Source organism: Poecile atricapillus, chromosome 2 (genome assembly GCF_030490865.1).
Source record: "Poecile atricapillus isolate bPoeAtr1 chromosome 2, bPoeAtr1.hap1, whole genome shotgun sequence".
NCBI lineage: Eukaryota > Metazoa > Chordata > Aves > Passeriformes > Paridae > Poecile > Poecile atricapillus.
The window spans coordinates 107,289,951-107,314,521 of NC_081250.1; the positions used below are offsets into that span (position 1 = coordinate 107,289,951).

At 39.4% G+C, this 24,571-nt stretch overlaps 1 protein-coding gene across 1 annotated transcript in view; it reads left to right on the forward strand.

Annotated features, from left to right (window-relative positions):
- LAMA3 (laminin subunit alpha 3) overlaps positions 1-24,571 on the forward strand; it is a 107,697-nt gene that overhangs the window by 41,709 nt on the left and 41,417 nt on the right. The window contains exons 21-38 of the mRNA XM_058831127.1: positions 188-344; positions 2,560-2,692; positions 4,100-4,242; positions 5,543-5,643; positions 5,781-5,934; positions 7,282-7,442; positions 9,417-9,525; positions 11,487-11,584; positions 13,799-13,964; positions 14,391-14,517; positions 15,539-15,678; positions 16,056-16,171; positions 16,692-16,903; positions 17,719-17,923; positions 18,549-18,693; positions 19,477-19,617; positions 20,970-21,134; positions 23,988-24,089. Coding sequence (XP_058687110.1) covers positions 188-344; positions 2,560-2,692; positions 4,100-4,242; positions 5,543-5,643; positions 5,781-5,934; positions 7,282-7,442; positions 9,417-9,525; positions 11,487-11,584; positions 13,799-13,964; positions 14,391-14,517; positions 15,539-15,678; positions 16,056-16,171; positions 16,692-16,903; positions 17,719-17,923; positions 18,549-18,693; positions 19,477-19,617; positions 20,970-21,134; positions 23,988-24,089 — 2,575 coding nt within the window. The remainder of the gene's footprint in view (positions 1-187; positions 345-2,559; positions 2,693-4,099; positions 4,243-5,542; positions 5,644-5,780; positions 5,935-7,281; positions 7,443-9,416; positions 9,526-11,486; positions 11,585-13,798; positions 13,965-14,390; positions 14,518-15,538; positions 15,679-16,055; positions 16,172-16,691; positions 16,904-17,718; positions 17,924-18,548; positions 18,694-19,476; positions 19,618-20,969; positions 21,135-23,987; positions 24,090-24,571) is intronic.

Here is a 24,571-nt window from a genome sequence, read left to right on the forward strand (position 1 = left end):
AAGCTTCTGGAAAGAAAATTCTCATTGCATCCCCCTTACCAGCTGTCTTGAATCTATGAGCTGCAGTCAGAATTCCTCAGCCATCAGTAGATCACCTCCTTTCCACTGCTTTTTGCCCTTAGATGTAGATCATAAATGACTGGTAATTCTTTGCTGATTTGTTGTGGGTTTTTTCCCTCCTTGAAAGGCCTGAAAAAAACTATTTTTTCCCTGATCTGCACCACATGAAGTTTGAGATTGAAGATGGTACTACTGTCCAAGGAGGGAAAGTTCGGTTTGGCTATGATCCTCAGGAATTTCCTAGCTTCAGTTGGAGAGGATATGCACAGATGTCCTCTATACAAGTAAGCTGGTATTTCACTCAAGACTTTGGGGTGAAAACGAAAACAAAAGTGCATGGCTCTTATGTCTTTATAATACTGCTATGTGTGTGTAAGGTCATGGAAAAAAGACGGAAAAAAGGGCAGGATCTGACTAATCCAAACCCTTTCGCCCTATGTTGCTGTTTGGATTAGTGAGTGGTGATATTTTTATCAGGTCATTTGCACGTTGCTTCTGCAAATACTCCTTCAGAAATGTTCTTTGAAGTTGTTTTATTTGTGAGATGTAAAGAGGGAACTTACAGCTTTAAAGTCTGTAATACTAAGTGCAGAAATTCTTGTCATGCCAAGAACAGTGGGAACAGCAGAAGATCAATGCTTGGCTAAATAATTTGAGTTGCACAGGTCCATGACAGTCTGTGTCCATAAGGTTTTCAGATAAATTCACAGTGGTGTCCCTGAAGTAATTTTATACTTGAACTTATGTTGGGTAAAGAAGAGAGGTGCCAGCTTTTGTTATGAATGAAACCTTCACATTATAGCAAACAGGAAAATGTGTGGTTTGGTAAAAGAAGCTGTGAGCTGGGGCATATTGGCAACATTTATTTTAGTTACATGACAGACTATAAATAAATTAAACAACAGCTGAAGGAATAAGTAAATCACAGGTAGAAAGTCACCATAATTTCTCTGAGAAGATCCCTTCTGACTTTAGATTGAACTGCTGATCAAATGAAACAGGATTTTAAAACAGTAGATTTGAGTAATAAATGGGATTTTTTTTCACCCATCTTGAAAAGTAGTGCTTTTGTATAGTCGTATCCAGCCTCCATTTGTCCAGGGACTAATGAATCACTATAGCATGGGAGAAAAGCACGTAACCATTGCGCAATGATTTCCTTTATTTTCCTTTATTGAAAAGTGATTCTTCATTTTTCAGTCTTTCTTCTTTTGTTGTTTTAGTCTTGGGATTTTTTTTTTATCCCAGATAATTTCTGAATTTTCAGTATTATTCCACATTCATAAGTGAAGGCAAATCTTCAGTATCTGTGATTTCTTAATGCCTGCTTTGTAGTTCAGCTGCTTTTTGCATTTCTCTTGCATTTTGTATAGGCTTTTTGTTCTGTTCTCAGATGAGGGAAACAGAGAACACGTTTGCATTTGGGGAAGCAGAGTGGACCACAGTGGTGGGGAGGTCACTGTGCCACAAGTAGCTTGGAAAGGGACAGCAGGTGGATTGTGATGGGTGAACTGGTGGGAACTGGATAGTGAGGGGAACTTTAGGATTTAGGATGGAAAGAAAGAAACCAAACCCATAAGATGGCACCAGATTCCAGATTTTTTGAAAAAACAGATTCCTGTTTTTTCCTAATCCACACTGACGTGTCTCTTAGTTTTTCTGAAAACTAAATAATGAAGCTGTTTGAATGCAGAGAATTTTGTGGTTCTGGAGGTGTCAGTTTAGCCCCAGGACAAGGACAGCATTCCTGGTATTGCAACTCTAAGCAGCTGTAGCATGTGGTAGAGGATTAGAAGTTTCAGTGACAGACTGAAGTGTCGGCATGGTGTGGGATCTCAGACTAGGGTCATTGATTGTGGCCTGTTCTTTGGAAAGGCAGGAATATTGACAGCCCTTGATACCATATGCCTCCTTTATGGCACGAGTAGGGAGAATAACATTAAAATACTGTCGGTGTATCACATTAACACGTTAGTTCAGCCATTCTGTGTCCTTCTGGATCAGCTCGTATTCATCAAGAGTTTTATTTCACAGGAGATTTTGTTCCATGCTCTTTTGTAAGGTGCCCAAGCCTTTTGTCTTTGCCAAATGTTTTTTCTTTCTTGGGTGCTAGTAATAAGTAATGTACTTTCCATTCCTCCTTTTTCCCTTTCTTTTTATTTTTCCCAGCCAGAGGTGGTTGTGCCTATCACTGTGGCTTCCCCTAAGTTCTTCCACCTAGTCCTCCACTATGTCAGCCTGGGCTCAAAAAGCTCTAAAGGGAAGATATCAGTTGCTGAGGGAAAACATATTGGCACTAATTATACTTGTAAGTGAATTAATTTTCTCACTAGGCTTCCCTGTCTTCCTCTGTCATACACCAGCATTGCCATTCCAATACATACTTGTCTGCATGTGCCTTTTTCTTGTAGGACTTTAGTCTGGTGCTTGCATGGCTTCTAACTGTGCCTCAATTCAGCACTTTATGGCTGTTTTTGTTTATTAACTTCCATTTTTCAGAATGAAGTGAGGATAACTTTGAATGTGGAAAAATCAAACCTCTACTTATTTCGCATTATCCTGAGATATATTAACCCTGGAGGTGAAACATTGTCTGGTCACATATCTGCTTGTCAGTCTCAGCCTGGAGCAGGTAGGTGTAACTCAGCAGCTCAACAGCTCAGATGAATGTTAGATCAGAGAAGGCTTTCCAAGGTGCACCCAAGTCAAGTCTTTAATGTTGCTTAGAAGGCATCACTTTTAACAGTGTCAGTGCTTTTATGCTTCTCCTCGTACATTTTTGCTGTGTAATTGATGTGGCTGAGTTTGCATGAAAACCCCTGCTTGCAGTAGTAATCAACATTTGTTTCTTCAAATGTTTGCCACACTCAGTACTTTTGATCCTGTATTTGGAAAACCTGAACTGTGGGTTTTATGAAGCTTTTAAAGAAGGGGTAACAACACTTTGTTTGGTTTACTTACCTTTAATATTCAAGTTTTAAATGCGGCTTTTGCTTTCATTCCATGAGTAAGATTTGTTTAAAATGATGAGCCCAGTCTACCAAGTTAGTTCTAACTACAGATCTCAAAAATATGTGATGCCTTTCAGGCCCTGATAAAAGATAAGTACTCCATATCCTTTGAATAGTAGGGGCATACCAAGCCCATATGCAGAATTATGTCTTAATATTCCTGCCTTACTGAGAGGAGTAAAGTTATAGATCTTTTTGAAAATTCAAGTAAGACAAAACTGAAGACTTCACAGACACCATTCAGCAGAGTGGCAGAAGTTTGTGGTCATCACTGGTTTCTAATGACTAGGAGACAGGGAACCAGATTTTGTCTGTGTCCAGGATCTTCAAAGAGGAAACCTTTAATATTCATAACAGTTGATCCTCATGACTTCTATTTGACAAAGCATACCACAGCTGTATTTCTGTAGTACGTAGAGTCGTAAAATGGTTTGGGTTGTAAGGGGCCTTAAAGATCATCCAATTCCAACCCTCCTGCCATGGGCAGGGACACCTTCCATTAGACCAGACTGCTCATGGCCCCATCCAACCTGGCCTTGAACACTACCAGGGATGGGGCATCCACAGTTGGCCCATCATCTCTGCCTAGAAGCTATCTATCTGTAAGTAAACATTTCAGATGCTACTGGGAACCTCCAATACCTGGAGTATTTGACTGAAAGTCACACGAGAATATGAAATGTGTCAGCTGAGCATATTGAGAGTCAGTGCAGAGAGAGGTTGAATGGAAAATTACAGAAGGGGAAACTGAAAAAGTGACCATTTCAGAATATTGCAAAACTGGTCATTACAGGGGCAGAGCTCTGCTTTCTGTATCAATTTGCTCAAGAGTAATATGAATGAAAACAACAACCTCTGCATAGCTTTGTGTCTGGTCGAGTGCATTGCTAATGCATATTGACTGAAAAGCATTGGTCAACTCCTGTCAAACAAAGTTCAATGGACCAAATTATCAGTCCAGCTCACTAAGCAAGTAGAGACATTTTACGCAGTCACTTACATTTTTTACTCGATTTTTTTTCTGGCAGGGGCTGCTCAGGGCAAAGGGTTTGTCTTCCCACCCAGCAAGGAGCCAGCTTTTATCACAATCCCAGGAAAAAGCTCCACAGAGCCTTTCTCACTGGCTCCAGGCACGTGGACTGTCAGTATAATGGCAGAGGAAGTCCTCTTGGTAAGAAAACAATCGAGGAAAACAGCTGCTTGAAGGTTGTCATGAAGTTACCACTCTGGAGTTGTTTGCTGGGAAGAATCCTGCAAGCAAGTGGAATTCAGCACTAGTGGAAGGAACAGAATACAATTATGAAAATTCACACTTCTGCCTGTCATTTCTTCTCTGACTTTCTCCTGCTCTAATTTTTCTTCTTACAGACTTTAAGTCTATCTGGGATCTGTACCTTCAAATGATAGGTATTATTAACATGCAGCACAAAGCATAAATACTCGCAAAAATTAGTAATTTTTACATATCAGATGTTGCGTCTAGAGCTTAGCTCAGCCAAGGCTTTAGTTTCTTGACAAAAAATCTTCATGAGAGTATTGTAAGATGGGCTGCATTATGAGCAGGTCAATTTCTGACTGCTTTTATCCTACTATCTTTTCTTCCCTTTCATTCACTGAAAAACTGAAAAATATTCTAGCAGCAGTTTTAAGAAATTGTTTGAGAAAGAGAAATTGTTTGACATAATCATTTATGAAAAATCTTGAATATGTATGATCACAAAGACAGCATACTGAAATTCTTACATATTTTATACAGGAATAAAAAGCAGTGTCTCTAGTCATTAAACCTGCGGCTGTATTAAACTTATGGAATACCACATGAAGTGTTAGGAAAGAGCTTGCAAACATATTTCGTGCTGAAAGTGACAGTATTATTGTGCTGGGCTTTTTCACTAATACCTTTGAAAAGTTATATATTAATTATCTTTGCTCATCATGTTCTCACATTAACAGTTGTTACACTTAAGCTCTAATACATTAATTTAAGTAAGCAAGGCAGAACAAAAACATACCAGGTTTTGAAGCACATCTTAGTAGGTTACATGGAGTATTTTAATCAAGTCATCTGGGATACATGGATCTCCTGTGTGGAGTCACCCAGAGCTTAGTTGTGTGCTTGTGGATTGCATGGATGGAAACTGCAGGCATCTGGCTGTGTGTTACTGAGCTGCAGGGAAACTCCCTTCTCTGCACTGTCTTGTACAACACTTGATGGGAGAGTGGCTTCAGAGTTTCCTTGATCACAGGGCAGCCACCTTCATACTGTGTTTCTGAAACTACAGGGTTAAGGAAAAACATTCTGATATTATTGGCCCAAGTAGTAACAGAAAAAAATCCCCACCCACATCTTGCAGATACCCTCTGTACAAATTGTTTATGTGATTGGTTTTGTTCATTGTTACATTGTGAAAGCCTGGAGATGTTCTTTTTGCCATTGTTTATTTAGCATCTGTTGTATTCTTTGTTTTTAGGATTACCTGGTGCTGTTACCTAGTGATTACTACGAGGCATCCCTGTTGCAGATCCAAGTTACAGAGCCTTGCACACATCCCAGGCCTGCTTCAGCAGAACAGTCAGTAGATATGCTACAGCATAAACCAGTGCCATGCTTTATTTTGTTGTCATCCTGCTGCACTTTAAAACAATAATAATCCTGTGTTTTGTTTGTTGTTTTTTTGTCGTTGTTTTTGTTTGGGTTTTTTGTGTAAGCTGCTTGCTCTATCAGCATGTGCCTCTGGGCAGATTTTCCTGTGTCCTTGGTTCAGAAGCAGTGCATTTCAGACACGGGGGAGAATCCAGAAGAATACCTGTGCGACAGCCAACTCCCAATCAGCCAGTGATGGCCCATATCAGTGGAAGAGAGGTCAGATTCCTTCCTGCTAATTGCAGTCCCATCTGCGCAGTGACTATAAACCTACCAGACTAAAATGGCTGCAGATTTACAGCTCAGGATTTTCAGATTTTAACACATTCCTAAAACTGACTCTGCACCAATGTCTGCTTTTTACGCAAAACTGTGTAAAAGTATCAGTGTAGGCAGATTTATAACTGTGACAGGAGTGGACATTCCACTCTGGCAAAAGCATTTCATTAAATAAAAATCCTTTTCCTTTAGGCATACTGGCTTGTTCAGAAAAAAATCACGTAATGATTTGTCAGGAGAAATGGTGTGCATACATCACTCTAAAGTAATTTTTTTTCCTTAAATAGCTACACTTAGCTAAAGTATTTGCTTTAGTGAAAAGCAGGCAGAAGCAATTATGCCACTGCTATAGGTCCTTTGAAAGTAAAACATGTTTTATGAAATGAGAAGATCTACCAGAAGTGTGTTTGGCAAAAAGTAAGGTATTTTATCAAGTATGTGATAGTGATGTGAAATGATTGTAGCCTCTACTACTGTGCTTGGATATTTCTTTTTAAAATATCAGGTACAACAAGAATACTCACATGCCACAGGCTCTGGTGCTTCATCACTGATGCATGTGCAAAATTTACTGGTATGAATAATTGCAGTGAAGGCAAGAGGGCTGTTGATAGAATTATTTACATGTTTAAGTGTTTGTAGCCTAAGGAAATACTGAGAAAAAACAGTTTAAATTTGAAAATAATTATGTAGTCAACTGAAGCAAAACCTTTGTAACCGCAAAGAAGTTAGAAGTATTTTGCATCAAATATTGTGTTAACCACTTCGTGCAAGTAACCTAAAAGAAAACCTTGATGTTTCAAAGTGTTATTGTTGGCTGGAGAAGGTGCTTTCATTCTTTGTAGGGAATCAAAGTACAGCATTGCTATAGTAGGAACTTTGTGTTCCTGGAAATATTTTTTTCAGTAGAGAAGTAAACTCATTTTTTGTATGTTGTTAAGGATAGTTTAGAGATGATGGTGATGATATTTTAGCATCATAACATTTCTTCCCTTTCTGCTGGGGAGAAGAGAAATAATAATATAGTCATTTCCTAGGGTTATTTTACAGCTTTCCTAGAACTGTTACAATGACAATTGTTTCTTGGACTTGTTTTATTCTTGTTAGAGGACAAAGTGATATTTATAAGCGTTGCTTGCATTCTGCTGGGTGTCTTCTGTTGAGACACTGCAGGGTTGGCCCTGGACTAATGCTGACCACTGAAAAGAGCAGGAAATGGGAGCTTCCTGCAAGAAAAGGGAGTGAAAGATTTAACTACTTTTTTATTTTTCAATTATTTTGACCCAGGTCAATTTAGAGATGACCATAAATGTTCCTCAAGTCGGTCGCTATGTTCTGGTTTTTGAATATGCCAACGAAGATGATCAGATGTACACTGCAGAGCTAACAGTACATAGCCCTGGACCTGTCACTGAAGGCAGAGTGAGAATATACAGTTGTAAATACAGGTAAGAATTTCTGAAGTAATCACTAAATGATTAAATAAGCATTGGAAATGTAATTCTACTTTGTTATATATTTGAATCCATTTTACCATGTAGATTGTTCAAATTCTGAGGTGATTTAAAAGCAAGTGCAGGATTCTGTGGATTTTGTAGAGGTTTTTAATTCTCTTTGTGCAGTCAGGTCATTAAATATTGTTACTGCTTCAATGAATTATTTTCCTATGCAAAGGGTTACTTTTTATATATCTATTCTTAAATCCTTACAAACTATTAATCTCCATGTCCAGTGGAAGAGCATCGTTGTTGGCTGCAGATGCCTGCACTGTTTTTCTTCAGTTAAAAGTGTATCCAAGGGCTTTGGCTATAAAAAATGTAGCAGCCAGTTTTACAAGAGTATTCCCACTGTTTCTAACAGGATTTGCTGAAGCAGAAGTATAAAGGTCTCTGAAATTCTGCCTGTAGTCATCCTCTGGCTGTTAGGCTGTAGGCAAGGTCTTCAGCCAAATGCTTCTTTATCCTTGTTGACTGATGAGGTTACTGCAGATGTTTCTGCACAAGAGATTTTGCCTGTCCTGAGTGAGATTGTCTGTAACATCTGAGCACCTCAGCTTATTTTGAGCCCTTGTGAGAGCCTGCCCAGTGCCAGGGGACTACAGACATGCAGCCTTTACTCCCATGAGCCAACTGTTTGGCAGAATGGAGGCTTAGGGATATTCAGGATGAAATTGCTCAGTAAGAAAAATAATTTTCATCTGCATTTCTGTGTTTGTGATACAGAGAACAGTCATGTGGAGCAGTGACCTTGCCAGGTTATTGCTGGGGAATTCTCTTATTTTAGCCTGTTACATAACAGTTTGAACCCCAAACTTCTTCCTATAAATCTTCCATTTTATTAGTGTTTTGGTGTTGTTTTTTTTCCCCAGAATACACACATTTTTTTCCCACATTTTATAGGCTGATTTTTAACATAGTTGTTTGTTTATATGACACATGAGAAAAGTGTTCATGGAAATACAAAGAAAGCCCTTGCTGCTTTAATGCAGCAATGCAGCAAATCCCTTCTGCAGACATTCTGCATGAACTGAATGGTCATTTTGTGAGTGAGGTGCTGTGTCATCTTTCCCAGACAGGAAGGTGCAAGTCTCTTCTGATAAAAAATAAATCAAGCAATGACATAGTGAAGTACACGTAGATAACAGTAACTTGTATAACTTGTAATATATTATTCCAGACTTTCTTACAGCTTAGTGAGCTTGGATATTCCAAATAAAACATGGTAAGAGAATAAAACATCACGGGCTTTGAGCAAATAATGAATAAGGGACCTATATTTCTCTAGTTTTACACATCCCTAGCCCTGAGCTGACCCTTTTTCCTGATCTGTACTTTAAACAAGAGTGAAACTTCCATATTCTCTGGTTTGTGGAGGAGGCAAACTTGTTTTTTCACTTGCATTGAGGAGTATCTCAGTGTACAGAATAGCTTCCTAAGGTCAGGCTTTGCCCAGCTGCCACTGTGTGTGCAGGAGCTGCTGATTCACATACTCAGTGTCACATGGCAGTAGTGGAAAGGAGCAACTGGTGTGTGCTGGCTCCTCAAGGAGCATGGCCCAGGCAGGAGAGTATTAGTTACACACCATGTTGCACAGTGTGAAAATACCTGCAGGTAGCACCCATGTGTAGCTGTCTGTCCACATCTTGCTTAAGCCAGTAGCCTGAGTCAAATGGGTGTCTGAGTGAGACCTGGAGGCTTCAGCTCTGACCCACCCGGGATAGGGAGTGTTTTGTACATGGCAGATCCTGTGTCTCACCAGCAAGGACAGTGCATGTTCCTCAGTGGCCACAGGCAGTTTAGTTAGGATCCAGCCGGAGGGCTAGGTGCTGTGGCTAGCCAACATCCAGGCAGTGAAGCTAGGTGACAGCCTAAACAACATGGCAGTGCCAGCAGGCTCATCTTTAATCCTGCTTTCTGTCTCAGTTTCCTTTGTCGCAGTGTCGTAGTTGATGACAGGAATCGCATTGCAGCCTATGACCTTCTAGCAGACACAAAGATACATCTTAAAGCATCATCAAGTCATTTTCTTCTGGTAAGTTGATGTTTTCTTTTCCCTTTGGTAATACTTGTTCCTTGATTGGGTTAACAAAGATATTTGTCTCCCTATATTCACATTCTGTAAGGTAACATGTGAAATTATGTATGTTGGATTCTTGACTAGACATACTTTATGTATACCCCAGAATGCTGAGGTAAACTTGTCAAAGACAAACAGAACTTTGCCTTTATTTGCAAGGTTTTTTTCCAGCTTTCTTATGCTTTATTTCATTTCCCCTTTCTCTTCTACAAGTAAACTTCAAAGGAAAAATATTCTGGTAGCTTTTATATATATTTTTTTTCTTTTCTTTTTTTTTATCTTTCATTTTTCCTAAGTCCTCAAAACCCATGTAGGAGTTTTCCATGTCTCTTACAAAATTTCGGTAATAAATGCATTTATTTAAGGTAATAAATGTATTCATTAGTCATATAGCTTTCAAGTGTTTTAAATAAAAAGCCTTCACTGACCTCTTTTGGCCACACCAGGAATATACTTTTCTGGAGGCTGAATTTTCTTACATGTTGTTTCTGTTTTCTATTTTAGAAACACAAGGTTTGTTAAAATCTAGAGCTGCAACCCAGCTAGTAACAGCTATTAGGACTAACAGCTGATACATGCTTCTTCATTTCACGAGTCAGTGTAAACTAATACCTTATACATTTTCTGTTAGCTTCCTGCAGCAACTGCTGTGCTAAAAAGATCCAACCTTCACAATCTTTAATTGCAAAGGCTGCACTTAGCAAAAGATGGAAAAGGGGAAAAGAAGTGCTTCTGGTATGTGGACACTAATCATGAAGTCAATGGCAGCAGTTTTGGGGTTAAAGATGCTTGTGCGTTCCCTTCATGCAGAGCAGAGAGGCAAATGGGAGCCACCTCCAAGACTGGAGACATCTGGTCTAAATAAAGGGGAAATGGGGTTCTTGAGGCCATCTGTCAAGAGAGACTCTTACAGCTTGATAGTCTTTATCTCACACTGATGCAGACAAGCTGTCTAAACCCAGACCACACTTGGCACTAGCCTCTTAGCCACTCATGAAGTGCTGTTCAAAGCTTCAGTGTGTACCCTTGCTCTGCTGCAATGGCCTGGGGCCCTGTGGGTTGTTACATGCAGGACAGGCAAGGTATTGGTTGCCCAGGAAAATGGATTTTTAGTGCTCTGCCTTGTTGCTTATAAAGTTTTTTTTCCCCCTGCTTACTAGTTTTAAAACATAGATTGAACTTCATTAGGACGTGCTTCCAAACTAAATTACATTGCATAATAATGAATTCTCCTTACGCAATTTTTACTTTTATTACTACTTGGTGCTAACTATCTTATTGCTTATTGGACATCTTCAGATCCTTTTCAAGTAGTTTACCTTATGTCCTTACCGCCATGGGTACAGCAGGACTACCACATATTCATTTGTTCATGTCTACTTCCAGTTAAAATAGAAAATCCCATATAATGTTTCGCTTCTTTTGAAATGAGTTCTGAATCCTGGGAGAGAAATCCTGGTGTCACTGAAACTCAATCCCATGGACTTTGCATGAACAAGTGTTTGTGCCTGTATTTGAGAAAGTCAGGGAGTTCCCCCAGGGAACAAAAGTCTCTAGACTCTCATCCAGAGATGAGAGCTTTTCCCTCCTGCCTCTCTACATTCCTTGCCTTTCTTCTCAGCCTTGGAGCTGGTCTTCTGTACTTCCCTTTACCACACATATATACTTACCTTTTAGTTATTTCCCTTCTGAGCAGCCAATATTCCCTTGACAAGGACAGAAAAATGCTATTTAACCCTGAGGCATTGAGATGCAGGGAGGTAAAGGGATCCAAAATCTTGTGGGAGGTCCATGTCAGAACATGGCTTTGGGCTCATATCTTCCTGTGCTAAAATTAGGCATCGTCCTTCCTGTTCAGGCCTGGCCCTGTTATTTACGATATTAATTGTTGATTGTGCCTTGTGCTTGTTTTTCAGCACAAGGTTTGCATTATATCAGCTGAAGAATTTTCTCCAGAATACGTGGATCCTAAAGTACAGTGCATAGCTGCTTACAGGAGTAACAGTGATGGAAGGTAACTTGCTTAGTTTTATCCTTCCTATTATCTGAGGACACCCTTGAAAGGTAGAATAAGTGGTGTTTTAATTCATTAGAGTGAAGCTTCGCTCAGTGACTCACAGGTGATTTGTAGGCCACTTCTGCAGTCTTGGTAAAGGAGCTGAAATATCAGTGTTAATCTAGACAGTCTTTGCACAGAATTTTGTTAATAACAGCCTTTCCTGGCCCATCTGAACTACCCAGTGCTGATGTGTGAGAAAACACGCATCTTTCACATGCCATCCAGTATGACAGGTGTCCAAGCTGGAAAATCATTCCTACTTTAGTGGCCTGAAATGCTTACTGTTCCTTCTGCATGTTATTGCTTTAGCTGAACCAAAGTGGCTTTAATTTGTCACTAGGTGTGGTATGTGACTGCCCTTTTGGGCACAAGTCCACCAGCTCAACTTGGCAGCATCAAATCATTCAACATGCAAACCCCTGGTTCCCAAACAAGCCATTCCCTTTTCCCTGTCATCGTGGGGTCCTTAGGGTAGGTGTGCCCTCATCATTCACCTCACACAATAATGCCAGCTGATCCTTCTACTCCATCACACTTTATAGGACCAGTAATTAGGGGACTCATGTACTGCTTGGTTGATCCAGGCTGACAGCTGCTCTCTTGCAGTGAAGCTCTGAACCTTGCCTTCCCAAGTGGTCAGGTTTGGGTTCTGCAGAGCATCTTCTCTGTCCTGTTGAAGCTCTTCCCCTCCCCATCTTTTGTTCTTGGGGACAGAAGGAGCTGTCACTGCAGCTTCCAAATTAGGGACCTCCACATTTCAGTGCCTGTTGCACTCCCCAGGATGTGCCTCGTGATGCCTACTCCTAAGGCTTCCTTCCTACAGCTCTAGCAGTGGGAAGGGTCTGAAAATAAAAGTAAATGTCATTTGCTGGACTGAAGAGGTAAAAAGAGTTGGTGATTTGGTCTAATAGTTTTCCAAATGGTAGCTTCTAATATAATGGTTGAATTGAAACAGAAAGCAGAAAAATCTGGATAATAAATTGTATAAAAACATGTGACTGTGCTTGGCTTCCAAGCATGCATAGCATTTAATCACAGCTTTAATTCTCCTGCTCAGTGTTACCACTGAGAGCAGTTTTCTAAGACTGAAGATACTTGTCCTTGCACCAAAGTTATATTGAAAATACAAGCATTTATATTTTGAGTAGAACAGGGAAAGAGGATGGGTAAAAAACATGATTCAAAATAATACTAACATATTTTACTTGGGTTTTGTGTTGGGTATTTTTTAAAACTCTTGTTACATTTGTATTGTTTACTGTAGGTTTTTATTGTTATTTGGCAGCATTTTTGCTTTCCTGAAAGTGTTTTAAGTTCATCAAGTTGAAAGATGCAAAGACTTGGCTCAGTTTAACAGTATTGTAAGTGGATACTGCACATGATTTCCCACACAGGCCTGGCAAATACATCTCAGTTCTGGCTCTGAAACATACTTGCCATTTCAGTTCTGGACCTGTCTTGAGCAAAGATTAATCATTGTCTATTGAGTACTTACTAGAAGTGAACAAATACAAGCAGGAAACCCCCAAAAATATTATATTCTGCAGTCTTGGAAAATTCTTTTCTCAATCTAGAATTAAATATGCCAAGGAAGAAATAGTTAAACATGGCAGTGAATGAATAAAGATGCTTTCAAGGAGTACTGTTATTTATTTTGGCTCCGATTCTACAAATATTTGAGTATATACTTAACTTCTAAGTACTTAAGTAGTCCCATTGACTTCAGTGGGAAAACTTGCATGTTTAAAGGATACACCTATGCAAATATTTGTAGAACTGAGAATTCAATATTAGTACAGATTCTGGTGAATGTAACTAACTGGATTAACTAAAATGTATTTAATTTTTTGTGCTTGTAATTCCCATAAGTTTTTTCTTCTGTAGCAAATTCTTTCCACTGAAACTTAAAGTTATGGAAATGTTGTGTGAATAAAATCAGTTCATATATTAAAAGTGCACACACTTCCCCTTTATAAGTTAAATCCATACCTCATGTTTCCATTTACTTTTTGATCATTCACAAAGAATCCAAATAGGTACAGGGGTTATTATTGCATTAGCAATTGCAATACAGTCTAATACACTGACTTTTGTAAGTCAGCAGCTTTTCCTGTTTTGATTAAAACTTTCTCCTGGCCCCAAGGATAATTACTGTGGTTCTGTGTTTAGTGCAGCATGCATTCCCTCAGTTTTTGAAACTCCACCAGGAGCTTTGGTTTTGGATGCATTCAAAGATGGGAAGATTTCTGAATTACAGGAGAATATACTGCATGGTCCTTGGAGTGCCGCTTTACCTGCTGGTTCAGTTCATGGAGTCACCTTGACACCGTTACAGGTACCTCATATTTTGAAAACTTTGTGTTGCAAGTCACAAGCTATATTCTTAGTGAAGTTAAATAGATGAAACGCTGTAAGAGAATCATGGATGATGTGTTATGATGAGAGTGTTGCAAACTGGGTAAGCCACAGAGACAATATAAAGAAAGGGGAAAAAAAACCCCCAAACACCAGCTTCTTTCTGAACTACACAAGTCTCACAGACTGTAGAAGAATGTTAAATGTGTTCAGCAGGCAAACAGAGCATGCAGTTGTAATGCCATGTTCCTTGAAGAAATTGAACTTGCTGAGATATGCTAAGACCCCTCTCTTTCACTGCAGGTAGGGGGCACTGAGCACAACTGATAAGCCCAAGAGTATTTGACAAAACAAATCTATTCTGTGATTCTGTGATTTAACACCAGAATTGTTCTTGTTTCTCCAGAGTCAGATCACCTTGAGTGGCAGAGTGCCCCACTTGGGCAGACACGTATTTGTGGTACATTTTTATCAGCCGGCACACCCAGTGTTCTCTGTGCAAGTCCATGTGAATGCAGGACATGTGTGGTCAGGTAGGCATCTGAATTTGACCTAACCCCTTTCCTTTCTCAGCATTTTGGGATATGGAGCTGTGTTGGGTAGACCCTGGATGGGCACCAGGTACCCACCAAAGCCACTCTGTCACTCTCCTCCTCAGCTGGACAAGGGAGAGCAAATAAAACAAAAGGCATGTGGGAGGAGATATGGACATGGAGAGATCACTCACCAGATACCAACATGGGCAAACCAGACTTGACTTGGGGAAATTAGCTTAATTTTTTACCAATCCAATCAGAGCAGGGTATTGAGAACTAAAGCCAAAGCTTCAAACACCTTCCTTCCACCTTTCCCTTTTTCCTGGGCTCAGCTTTACTCTCAGATTTCTCCCAACTCCTCCCACTGAGTGGCACATGGATACAGTGAATGTGGGCTGGACTCAGTTCATCACAGGTTACCTGTGTTCCTTCCTCCTCAGCAAGACACTGCTCACACTCTTCCCATGCTTTAGTGTGGGATTCCTCACATGGGAGACAGTCCTCCACCAGCTTCTCCAACATCAATCATTCTCCTGGGCTGCAATTCTTCACTAACTGCTCCAGTGTGGGTCCATGGGGTCACAAGGCCTACCAGGAGCTTGCTCCAGTGTGGGATTCCCAGAGATCCACAGATTCCATTCGGGCATCCAGCTGCTCTTGTGTGGGTCTCCTCCACAGGCTGCAGGTAGATCTCTGCTCCAGCACCTGGATCACCTTGTCCCTCTCCTTCTTTACTGATCTTGGCGACTGCAGAGTTGTTTCTTTTGCATGTTCTCACTCCTCTCTCTGGCTGTACCTGCTGTTGAGCTGGGCTTTTCCCCCTTTCTTGAATATGTTATTCCAGAGGTGTTACCATGGTCAGACACAGCCTTGGCCAGTGTTGGGGCTGTCTTGGAGCCAGCTGGCATTGGCTCTGTCGGACATAGGAGAAGCTTCTTACAGATATTCATAAAGCCCACCCCAGTAGCCCCCTGCAACCAAAACCTTCTCACATAAACCCAATATTTTTTTTCATCAGGTACTTTCAATGCTTCATTCTGCCCTCATACTTCTGGCTGTCGGGTTCAGGTGGTTGCAACAAACCAAATTGAGCTTGATGTTTCTGAACCCATGGTCTCTGTTACAGTGACGATACCGCATGGAAGAACACTGATTCTGGTATGTGTATTGCATAAATGTACTTGAAAATGTTATTCTCAGTTTCACCATTCATTTAGAGATAGATGCGAAGAGGAAAACCAAAAAGAATAAATTTTTTAATGTTGTGTTTCAGATTTTTAAGGTTTTTTGCACTGCTTTTGGTTTTATTTTAAATTTTAAAGATACTCTGCACTGTTTTTGTTGTACACTGCTTGTAGCATCACAACTTTGAAGGAAGTATGCAAAGCTGATTTTCTTATTTTTGGTTAAAATCTTAGAGGTTTTGAAAAAATCCAGAATGTATAATGAAGCAACATTTAAATATGTAAATGCCTTAGCTTGTATCTTTTTGTTTTTCTCTGAAATGTACAATTTAGCTTTCTTGTTGTTTTAAGGAAAATATCTTAGTTGTTCCAGCAGACACCTACAGTTACAAAATTCTTGACAAAAAGGCAGTGGACAAATCATTTGATTTTATCAGCCAATGTGGAGGAAACAGTTTTTATATTGAGTAAGCATCACTTTCTAAAAAACTGAACATTGACAACAAACTGGGAATAATATTACTTTTACTCTGCATTAAAAAGCTGTCTTAAATCCCTATAATTGTGCTACATTAAAATGCTTTTCATGGCTTGTGCTAGCCCATTGAATTTCCATGAGTCATTTTTCCATGACTTTCTATTGCAAATGCAATGTAAAGGTAGAGCTTTATTGCTCACAGTACAAAAGAGGAAAATCTATGTCATCTTCCTGTCTTTGGTATTTCCATCTTTGGTATTTAGTATTTTGCTTGGCATGTCTGAACTGATACAACTAATATGCGCTTGCTATGAAAAAAACCTCTTACCTGCATATTCAAAGCCATTCACCCCTGATTTAATTAAAGTGTATCCTTGCATGTGTGCTGATGCCATCCTTATGTCAAGCTGTTTGAAAGACAGGACCCTAATTTACTGAACCACTGCAAAGCACTCTTATAACAATTCTGAGTGCCAACACTTACACGATTTATATTTCAATTTAAATAGCCCAGAACGATCATCAGCCTTCTGTAAGGACTCTGTCAGGTCACTGGTGGCTTTCTACAACAATGGAGCCCTGCCATGTGATTGCCACAGCGCAGGGGCCAGGAGCCCTACGTGCAGCCCCCTGGGAGGGCAGTGCGTTTGCAGACCCAATGTCATCGGTCGCCAGTGCAGCCGATGCCAAACCGGCTACTATGGATTCCCATTTTGCAAGTGTAAGTATGTGCTTGCACTCTTTCAGCTCCTGACCCAGACAGCTACTTAATCCTCTGAATTTACTGCAGATGTACTGCAGCCTGACTTTTCCTTGTAGAGCCTGATCCTGTGAGAGGCTTGTCAAGCTGTTTTAGCTTTACCGTAGCCTAGCTTTCAGTTTAAGGCAGAAGAAATCCCATTCCCCTAAAGCACACCTAGCTCGTGGTGAAGTGTGCCTTTGCATGTGTTGTCTGATCAGGTATAGTAGGTTTACAGCTGAACTGGTTAAAATCCATATTGCCACTATTTCAGTGAAATGGATTTTTTTCTGCACTGACTGCTAAATCATTTCCAAGTTGTTAATGTTTAATCTCATTTTACACCTTCAGGCTTTTCTGTGGATAATCAGAGACACATCATTTCTAATTCCTCATATTCTGATGTTAATAATAAGAACAGGTCTATAGATAGCACCAACAGTCCTCAGCTGCTTTTGTAGATACTATACTTGAAGTTTATAGACACTGCTTTATGAAAGTGGTGCCCTTGACACCAAAACTACTTGTTTAATCCTTAGGAGTTTTGGCAAGTGATAAAACAATGTCCGTGGTAAAGTTAAGCAACGAATCCATGGAAAAGAGCCAAGCATTAAACCTGTTCTTTGGAACTATTGTTGCAGTCATATAGTTGGTTTCTATGACCCTGAACTTTAAACTAGTGAGAGAAAAGAGTAATGTTTTCTATATGTAAAGGTTGTATTTGTTGCATATTCAATAAGAGTTGATTGTTCTAAGATGAGATGTGATTGATTTGTAGAACAATTTCTTTGATCTAGTATGCAACTGCGGGCAGCGTCTTTGTGATGACATGACTGGTAAATGCATTTGCCCTCCACGAACTGTGAAGCCAAAGTGTGAAGTGTGTGAGAAATATTACTTCAGTTATCATCCTCTTGCTGGCTGCAAAAGCTGCAACTGCTCAGAAAAAGGAATTATTGATGTGGCAAGCCCAGAATGTGATAAAACCAGTGGACAATGCAAGTAAGTTTGGCTTATGTGTGTTATAAACAATGCATGAATGGTTTGCTTCAATGCTCTTTTCAGGTGTTTGGAGAGGGTATGGGAAATTTAAGTTATTCTCTCTTCAGTGTGAGCAAAATGGATTTTATCCATTGTGAACAGTTGTAAACTAACCCAAGCTTTGTGGGTGATTGAGTTCTTTGTAAATATTCATATGCTAGCATTTCCCCATTTTTCTGTTACCAGGTGCATACCTTGAGTAATGCCCAGGCACATCTTCCAGCTATAAATCTTCCTCCAGCTCTGCTTACCTATCTTCTACATCCGTGTTTTACACCTTGGTGTACAGAGAGAGTAGTTCTGCACTGCAAGCACTGAATAGCTGCAGAAGTCTAATTCTATTTTGGGCCTTTTTATCCTTCAAAGTCAAATCCATTCCTAGTCAGTCCTGTGGCCATTTAAAATGTTATACTATTCAAAATCTGAGAACAACACTAACCTGCTGCTTCTTCTCCATGGAAGTCATAAAGTTGTGTCATAGCCATGCAATCCCTTTGAATAGCCACCTACCTATTGTTTTATTTTCCCTTACATGCTCCATTCCTACCTCCCTTATTGACTCTCTCGTCTGTGTTTGTTGATAAAGATGCAAACCAGGAGTAAAAGGACGTCAGTGTGATCAGTGTGCTCCTGGAACTTATGGTTTCCCTAACTGTGTGCCATGTAGCTGTAACAGAGATGGAACAGAACCAGATGTTTGTGATCCCCAGACAGGAATTTGTCTTTGCAAGGTCAGATAAATCAAATTACTTCTGCATTCACAAGCATGATTTGCACACCAGTGACTGTTTCACATATAATGGGGTGAATAAAGTGAATTTATCAATAAGTTTTCAGTAAAAAATAAATGCAGCTGTACAAAACCATCACACTTTGCAGTATGTGCATTTTCATGGGAAAATTAAACACCATTTTTTAATGGCTTCAATATCTGTCAGTTTTACAGGTGGTCTTAGGTTTTGCAGGATGTTAGGGAGCTGCAGAGTAGATGCCCACTGAATCACTGAAGCAGTCTGTACCTTGCACAGATTCACTTTATCCATCTGCATCTTGCCTTTTGGATGTTAACCAAGTCCCATGCTTTTTTTAGCCGTATTATGTCAATTGACATTTTACCACATCATTATAGTTAGGAAATCTTCTTTTGTTCTGATCTGCATAATTAAATGTGATAAATGTGAGCTTACACAACTGACCTTTTATACTGTGGGTTTACAAAAGCCAGCAGGAGGGTTTTGGCAAGGAAGTTACCAGCTGTCTCTGACTAATATTTGTTACTCAGTGGTTTACATTTCACATTATAAACTAGAAAGAAACCTCATAAGATAGCCTCCAAGACAGTTTTATTTGCATTTGGAATATAGTCTATCCAGATAATCACATATTTTCATTCATTTGTTTCTATACATTTTAATATATATTCTTTCAGATTTGTTTCATGTGCAGGAAGTTTTGGGGACCTCAGCAAAGCAAAAAGAAAAGCACTGAAATTTCTCTGAACTATGCCTTAACAGGAAAATGTGGAAGGTGCAGCATGTGACACTTGCAGACCAGGATTCTTTTATCTGAACCCTTCTAACCCCAGGGGATGCACACCTTGCTTTTGTTTTGGGGCAACCAGCGACTGTCGCAGCACGGATCGTCGTAGAACCAAGGTGTACCAAAGATTTTTTTCTTTTCTATCATGAACTTAACTTGTTCCATTAAGGAAATTCCAGATTTCTTCCAAAGTTGAAAATATATTTTGTTAGTTTCTAAGGATGAGAAATACTCTCTGAGCAATTCTCCAAGTGGAGATTTAGTGCAGCCTTTTTAAGATTGGGTGTAGCCTGAATGTGCTCTTCAGCAGAAATGGCCCTTTTCACCTGTTTGTTTACAAGTCACTAGTGAACTGAAGTTGAGCTGGCCTTTATCTTGATTGCTTTATCTTCAAACTCTATCATTAAAGTCAATGATCTCCTTCAAGATGCTTTGATAAGCACACATCATTCTCCTTGCCTATATTATAGATTCTTAAGAATTGTGTGACAGATTCTAGAGAGATTGTAAAAATTGTCTTTGTTTCCTCCCTGTAAAAGAGACATGACATCAAGTGTGAGAAACAAAGATTTTTAGTAGAATAAGTGAATAGTAAAATGGCTGAAGACTGAAAAAAAAGCAACAGTTGCTTGAAAAAAGGCAAGAGAAAGGAAAAGAGAGCTAGAATGGTGGATGAGGAGTTTAGTTAAGGTTTGGACATAGACCAGATGCAATCCAGATATCCAGATTGTGCTCTTTACTGTTTATAAGCAAAAGGTGAAAATGTGGCCTAAGTGAAATCAGTAGAAAATTTCCTCTAGACATTACTTGTCCTCACCAAAAACTGTTTATGAAAACGTGTCCATTTTTTGGTTTATTGCTCTGGCCAGTCAAGGGCAATCCAACAGAACCCAGAGCTCTTCTGATACATCATACATATTGTTCTCTCTTTCCTGTAGCATAAAGATGAAAAAAGAGGCATGGTCTTTGATGAAACAACAGCCATAAACATAAAATGTGCATTAACGAGGCAGAATATTTGGCTACATTGCCTGCCTCCCCAAAATGCCATGTCCCCTCCCTCACAGTTAACCTGTTCCAAACTCTGTCTTAGAGGTTAGTGCCCTGGGTTTGATTTTGGAATGGACTTTAAAAAGCATCTCCAAATTGTATCCTCAGGTTTGTGTGCACAATTCCTAGTCACCCCCAGAAGGCTGTGTCTTTCTGTGGCTGAAGATAGAATTTAGTTTCCAGGTGACAAACCAAATGCCTACATCCCAAGTAGCTTTGGCACATCTTCACGTTTTCACTCTCTTTTGAGGTCCATAAAATATCCCTTGTTCAAAGACTTTAGGCTGGCTCTGAAGGGGTTGGATCTCATGGTAAGGGAATTACAGAGGCTAAACAATTTCTTCTCATTACTTGGTGCTGGTAAAGTTTAAATAAAGGAAGAGGCAAGCTTTTGTTTCCTTTATGTGTTTTTCTTTAGTTTGTGGATATGAGGAACTGGCGCTTGGAGGCAGTAGATGAAAATATGGACATTCCAGTCACTTTCAATCCAGTCAGTAACAGTGTGGTGGCTGATGTTCAAGAATTGCCAGCTTCTGTGCATAATTTGTACTGGAAAGCACCACCATCCTACCTGGGAGAGAAGGTAAATGCCACCTGATAAAGAATCATTGATAAAGAGTCTCACGGATTTTCTTATATAAGTTTCTCTCTCGTCACTTGTCTCTCTTACCCATCATGCCCGGAATCACAACATTTTACTTCTCAGTACAGTTTTGAAATTAACTGATAACACAGAATTGATCATATTGCTTGGTGCCAGACAGGTCTTGTGGCTCAAATAGCTCAAATGTCTCAAGCAGCTGATACCTTCAGCTGCTTTTCTGAAGCCCAGAACATGTAGAACTTGCCAGTGTGGCTGCTCTGAAACCCAGAACACACAGGGCTTGTGAATTCTTTAGATTCTCTAGAGTATGTCCTGGGCAGATTTCCAAAAGGATAAAAGGTGGTTATGCGCTCAGTGGCACACAAAACCCCCAACCTTTTGCTTTTGATAATGTTGCTTGAGAAGAGCATCAACTGGTTTTCTCCCCTTTGTGTTTTTTGGGCTGCTTGCTGCTCTGTCAACCCATGCATGGGAGCAGCTTTCTGCTCCCAGTTAATGCCAGCAGCATCTCAGCCTGAGGATCACACTGACCAGGGACTTAGCTGATGGTGACCTGCAGGCACCGAGCCTCTTTGGAGCTCTGACAGTGCAAACATTACCAGCCAGTTGCAGGACACACAGGCTTTTCAGATGCAATCCTACTGGCACACAAGAGGCAACAAATGGTGTAGACATCAAGGCATGAAAGATGGTACCATTTTTGAAGTTTCTCCCAGTCCTCATTTTAAAGACTAGAGCAGTATTTTTCCTCCTGCTCTCCTATGCTCAGAGCTGTATATATATCTCAGGTGAACAGCACATTTAGATGGGGTGCTTTTTGTTGGTATTATAAAGGTTATTGTTTCAGTGCCTACAAATTATTTTTGAAAGAAATTTCATGTTAAAGCATGCGTTATCACCTACAATGTTAAACCAAAGTTTAACATTTTGTTGGTTCCATACAAGATATAAAGCAGGCAGTAACCCTTTTTAAACACAGCTATTAAGATGCTATGAGTTTTATGTTGCATAAAACAGTATCTACCTAGGCCTGCCATTACTTGCTGTTATTTACAATGACAGCACTGCAAATAAAATAATTCTAATTTGGGTCCTGCTTTTGCTGTATGCTGTGTATAGGTGTATATTTTAGCACAGGCAATACTGCAGTAATGAAAGTCCCACCAAAGTGCTATCTATCTGTGAGTTTAAAAGTTCATAAACTTGCCAATTATTCATGTTATTGTGTTTTGAAAATGTCAGGGTTTGGTCTGCTTTCAGTGATAGCATCTCTTTTTGAAAATATGAACAAGATCACTTCAGCTATTTTTCAGTATGATGAAATGTATAAATAGTGTTTTCCATTATCTGAAACCTTTTAACTGGTTCCACTGGAACATTTATATTTAGCAGAGTATATTTTCTTTCTTTTCTCTGTCTTTTGTTTACAAAGTTAGAAGGGAATCAAATGTAAAATGTATAGCAGTATAGAAACAGAGTAATTGAGAAATTCAGATCATGTTGTCCCCGTTTTCTTTCATATTTTAACATTCTGTTTAATAGACCACTCTTGGCTTTAGAAAATAAATACTGTACATACAAAATACAAAGGTTTGTAACACCAATACTGTCCATTAAAAAAAAAATATGTTGAAAAAGAAGTAATTAAACAGCCTCTCAAATGATGCAGTTCTGAAACCTGTTAAACAGGAAATCAGCTCTAATTTGAATTTTACGGGTTTTTTTAAAAATAATTTATTTATATAGAGTGGTTTGATTGTGCTGGAAAACTATAGCTAATGTTACAAATTATGCTTTTGAAAATACAGTTGGTTAAGGAGAGTAGCATTAATTATAGACCTGCGATTCAAGGAATAAATTTAGTGTTGAGATGTCAGTATTTTGTTCGTAATTCATCAGAGACATGCAAAGGGGTAGATCAAAGGTTGGTGCTTACCTGTAGAAGAGCAGAACCTGCCTAAGCAGTTTTTCCATGGCAAAACCAAGGATAAGATGTAAGGGCAAATGAGAAAGATGCAAACCAAAATAGGATATCCATGGCAAAATGCCTGATTTTACCTGGTACCCACAAACCTTCCTTTCAGGCTCTTCTTGGAACAAAAACTATCTAGGATGTGCCTGGAGCTTCCTTTGCTCCCAGGGTGTTTTGTACTGAGTCCCTCAGACAGCACCCAGGGATGGTGCTGCATTTGTCAGGTGATTCAGCCACACTTTTCTTTCTGTTCTGGGCAGCAGCCCTGTGTTCAGTTGGGTTTGAGGCGACCTGTGGTCACCTGTAGCTGGTCTCAGCTCAGCCTGCAGGCACAGTCTGCTTACAAAAAAGCTCATACCAGTAGAAATCCTGTCCTGGAGGTAGAGCAAGGAATCCTGATTGGATCCATGTTTGCAGTAAGTTTAGAAAATGCTGGCTTTAAACATGCTTAGTCTGCCTTCTTTTCATCCATGGCTATTCATGAGGTTCACCCCCACTTTCACTGTCAGTCAGATGTCTGTTTTTGATGCAAATCTTCTCTGTAGTCAGGGGAAGAACAGTGTTCATGTAACCATGTGATTTCTCCATGACACAGGTGGTGTGAACCCAAGTATGAAAAAAACCCCATGATGCAGGTAACCTTTCAGAACACAGTATCTGCTCATATGTCAGATACACACAGTAAACAAAATAGAAAGTAACTTCTTCCAAACAACAATATTTTCATTTTTTTTCTGAAGAACAAAGAGTAAATGTATTATTTATAGTGCTGGAAGGTGAGATAAACTGGAATAAAAATTTATGTTAATATCAAGCATTAGAGCAGTAAAGTATCTCTGGTCTTGTGCATTTTGTTACAGCTTTCTTCATATGGTGGCTTCCTAAGTTACCAAGTGAAATCTTTTGGTTTACCTAGTGAGGGCATGGTTCTTCTGGATAAGAAGCCTGATATACAACTAACAGTAAGCTTTAAAATACAATTTTTTATTATAAGCAATACAATACCATATTTTTTATGTTACTTAACAACTGTGGCAAATTTTGCTCTTATAGTACTTAACTATTAAAATATTATCTTAACTATTAAAACCATTACCTATTTCTATAAAAGTGATTTTACTGCATTTTGCTCAAAGCCATCAACACATCTGTCTCTGTTGCCAAAATAACGTATTATTAAGCATAACTGATTTGAGAGCAAGTAAAAAGATAAAACAGGATTTTCTCTGTAGAATATGCCTGTGGAAAAAACATTAATTAATGCATTGCACACTTGTCAACAAGTATGGCCTCATCTCTGCAAGAGATGCCCTGGGTTTCATGTGTAGTTAATCTCATTTTCTGTGAGATTTTTTTTATTTTTTTATAAAACTAAACATAATTATAAGGCTTCAAGGGACTGAAAGAAAAATGCACTTTAGGTTGACAGTTTTTAAATTTAACC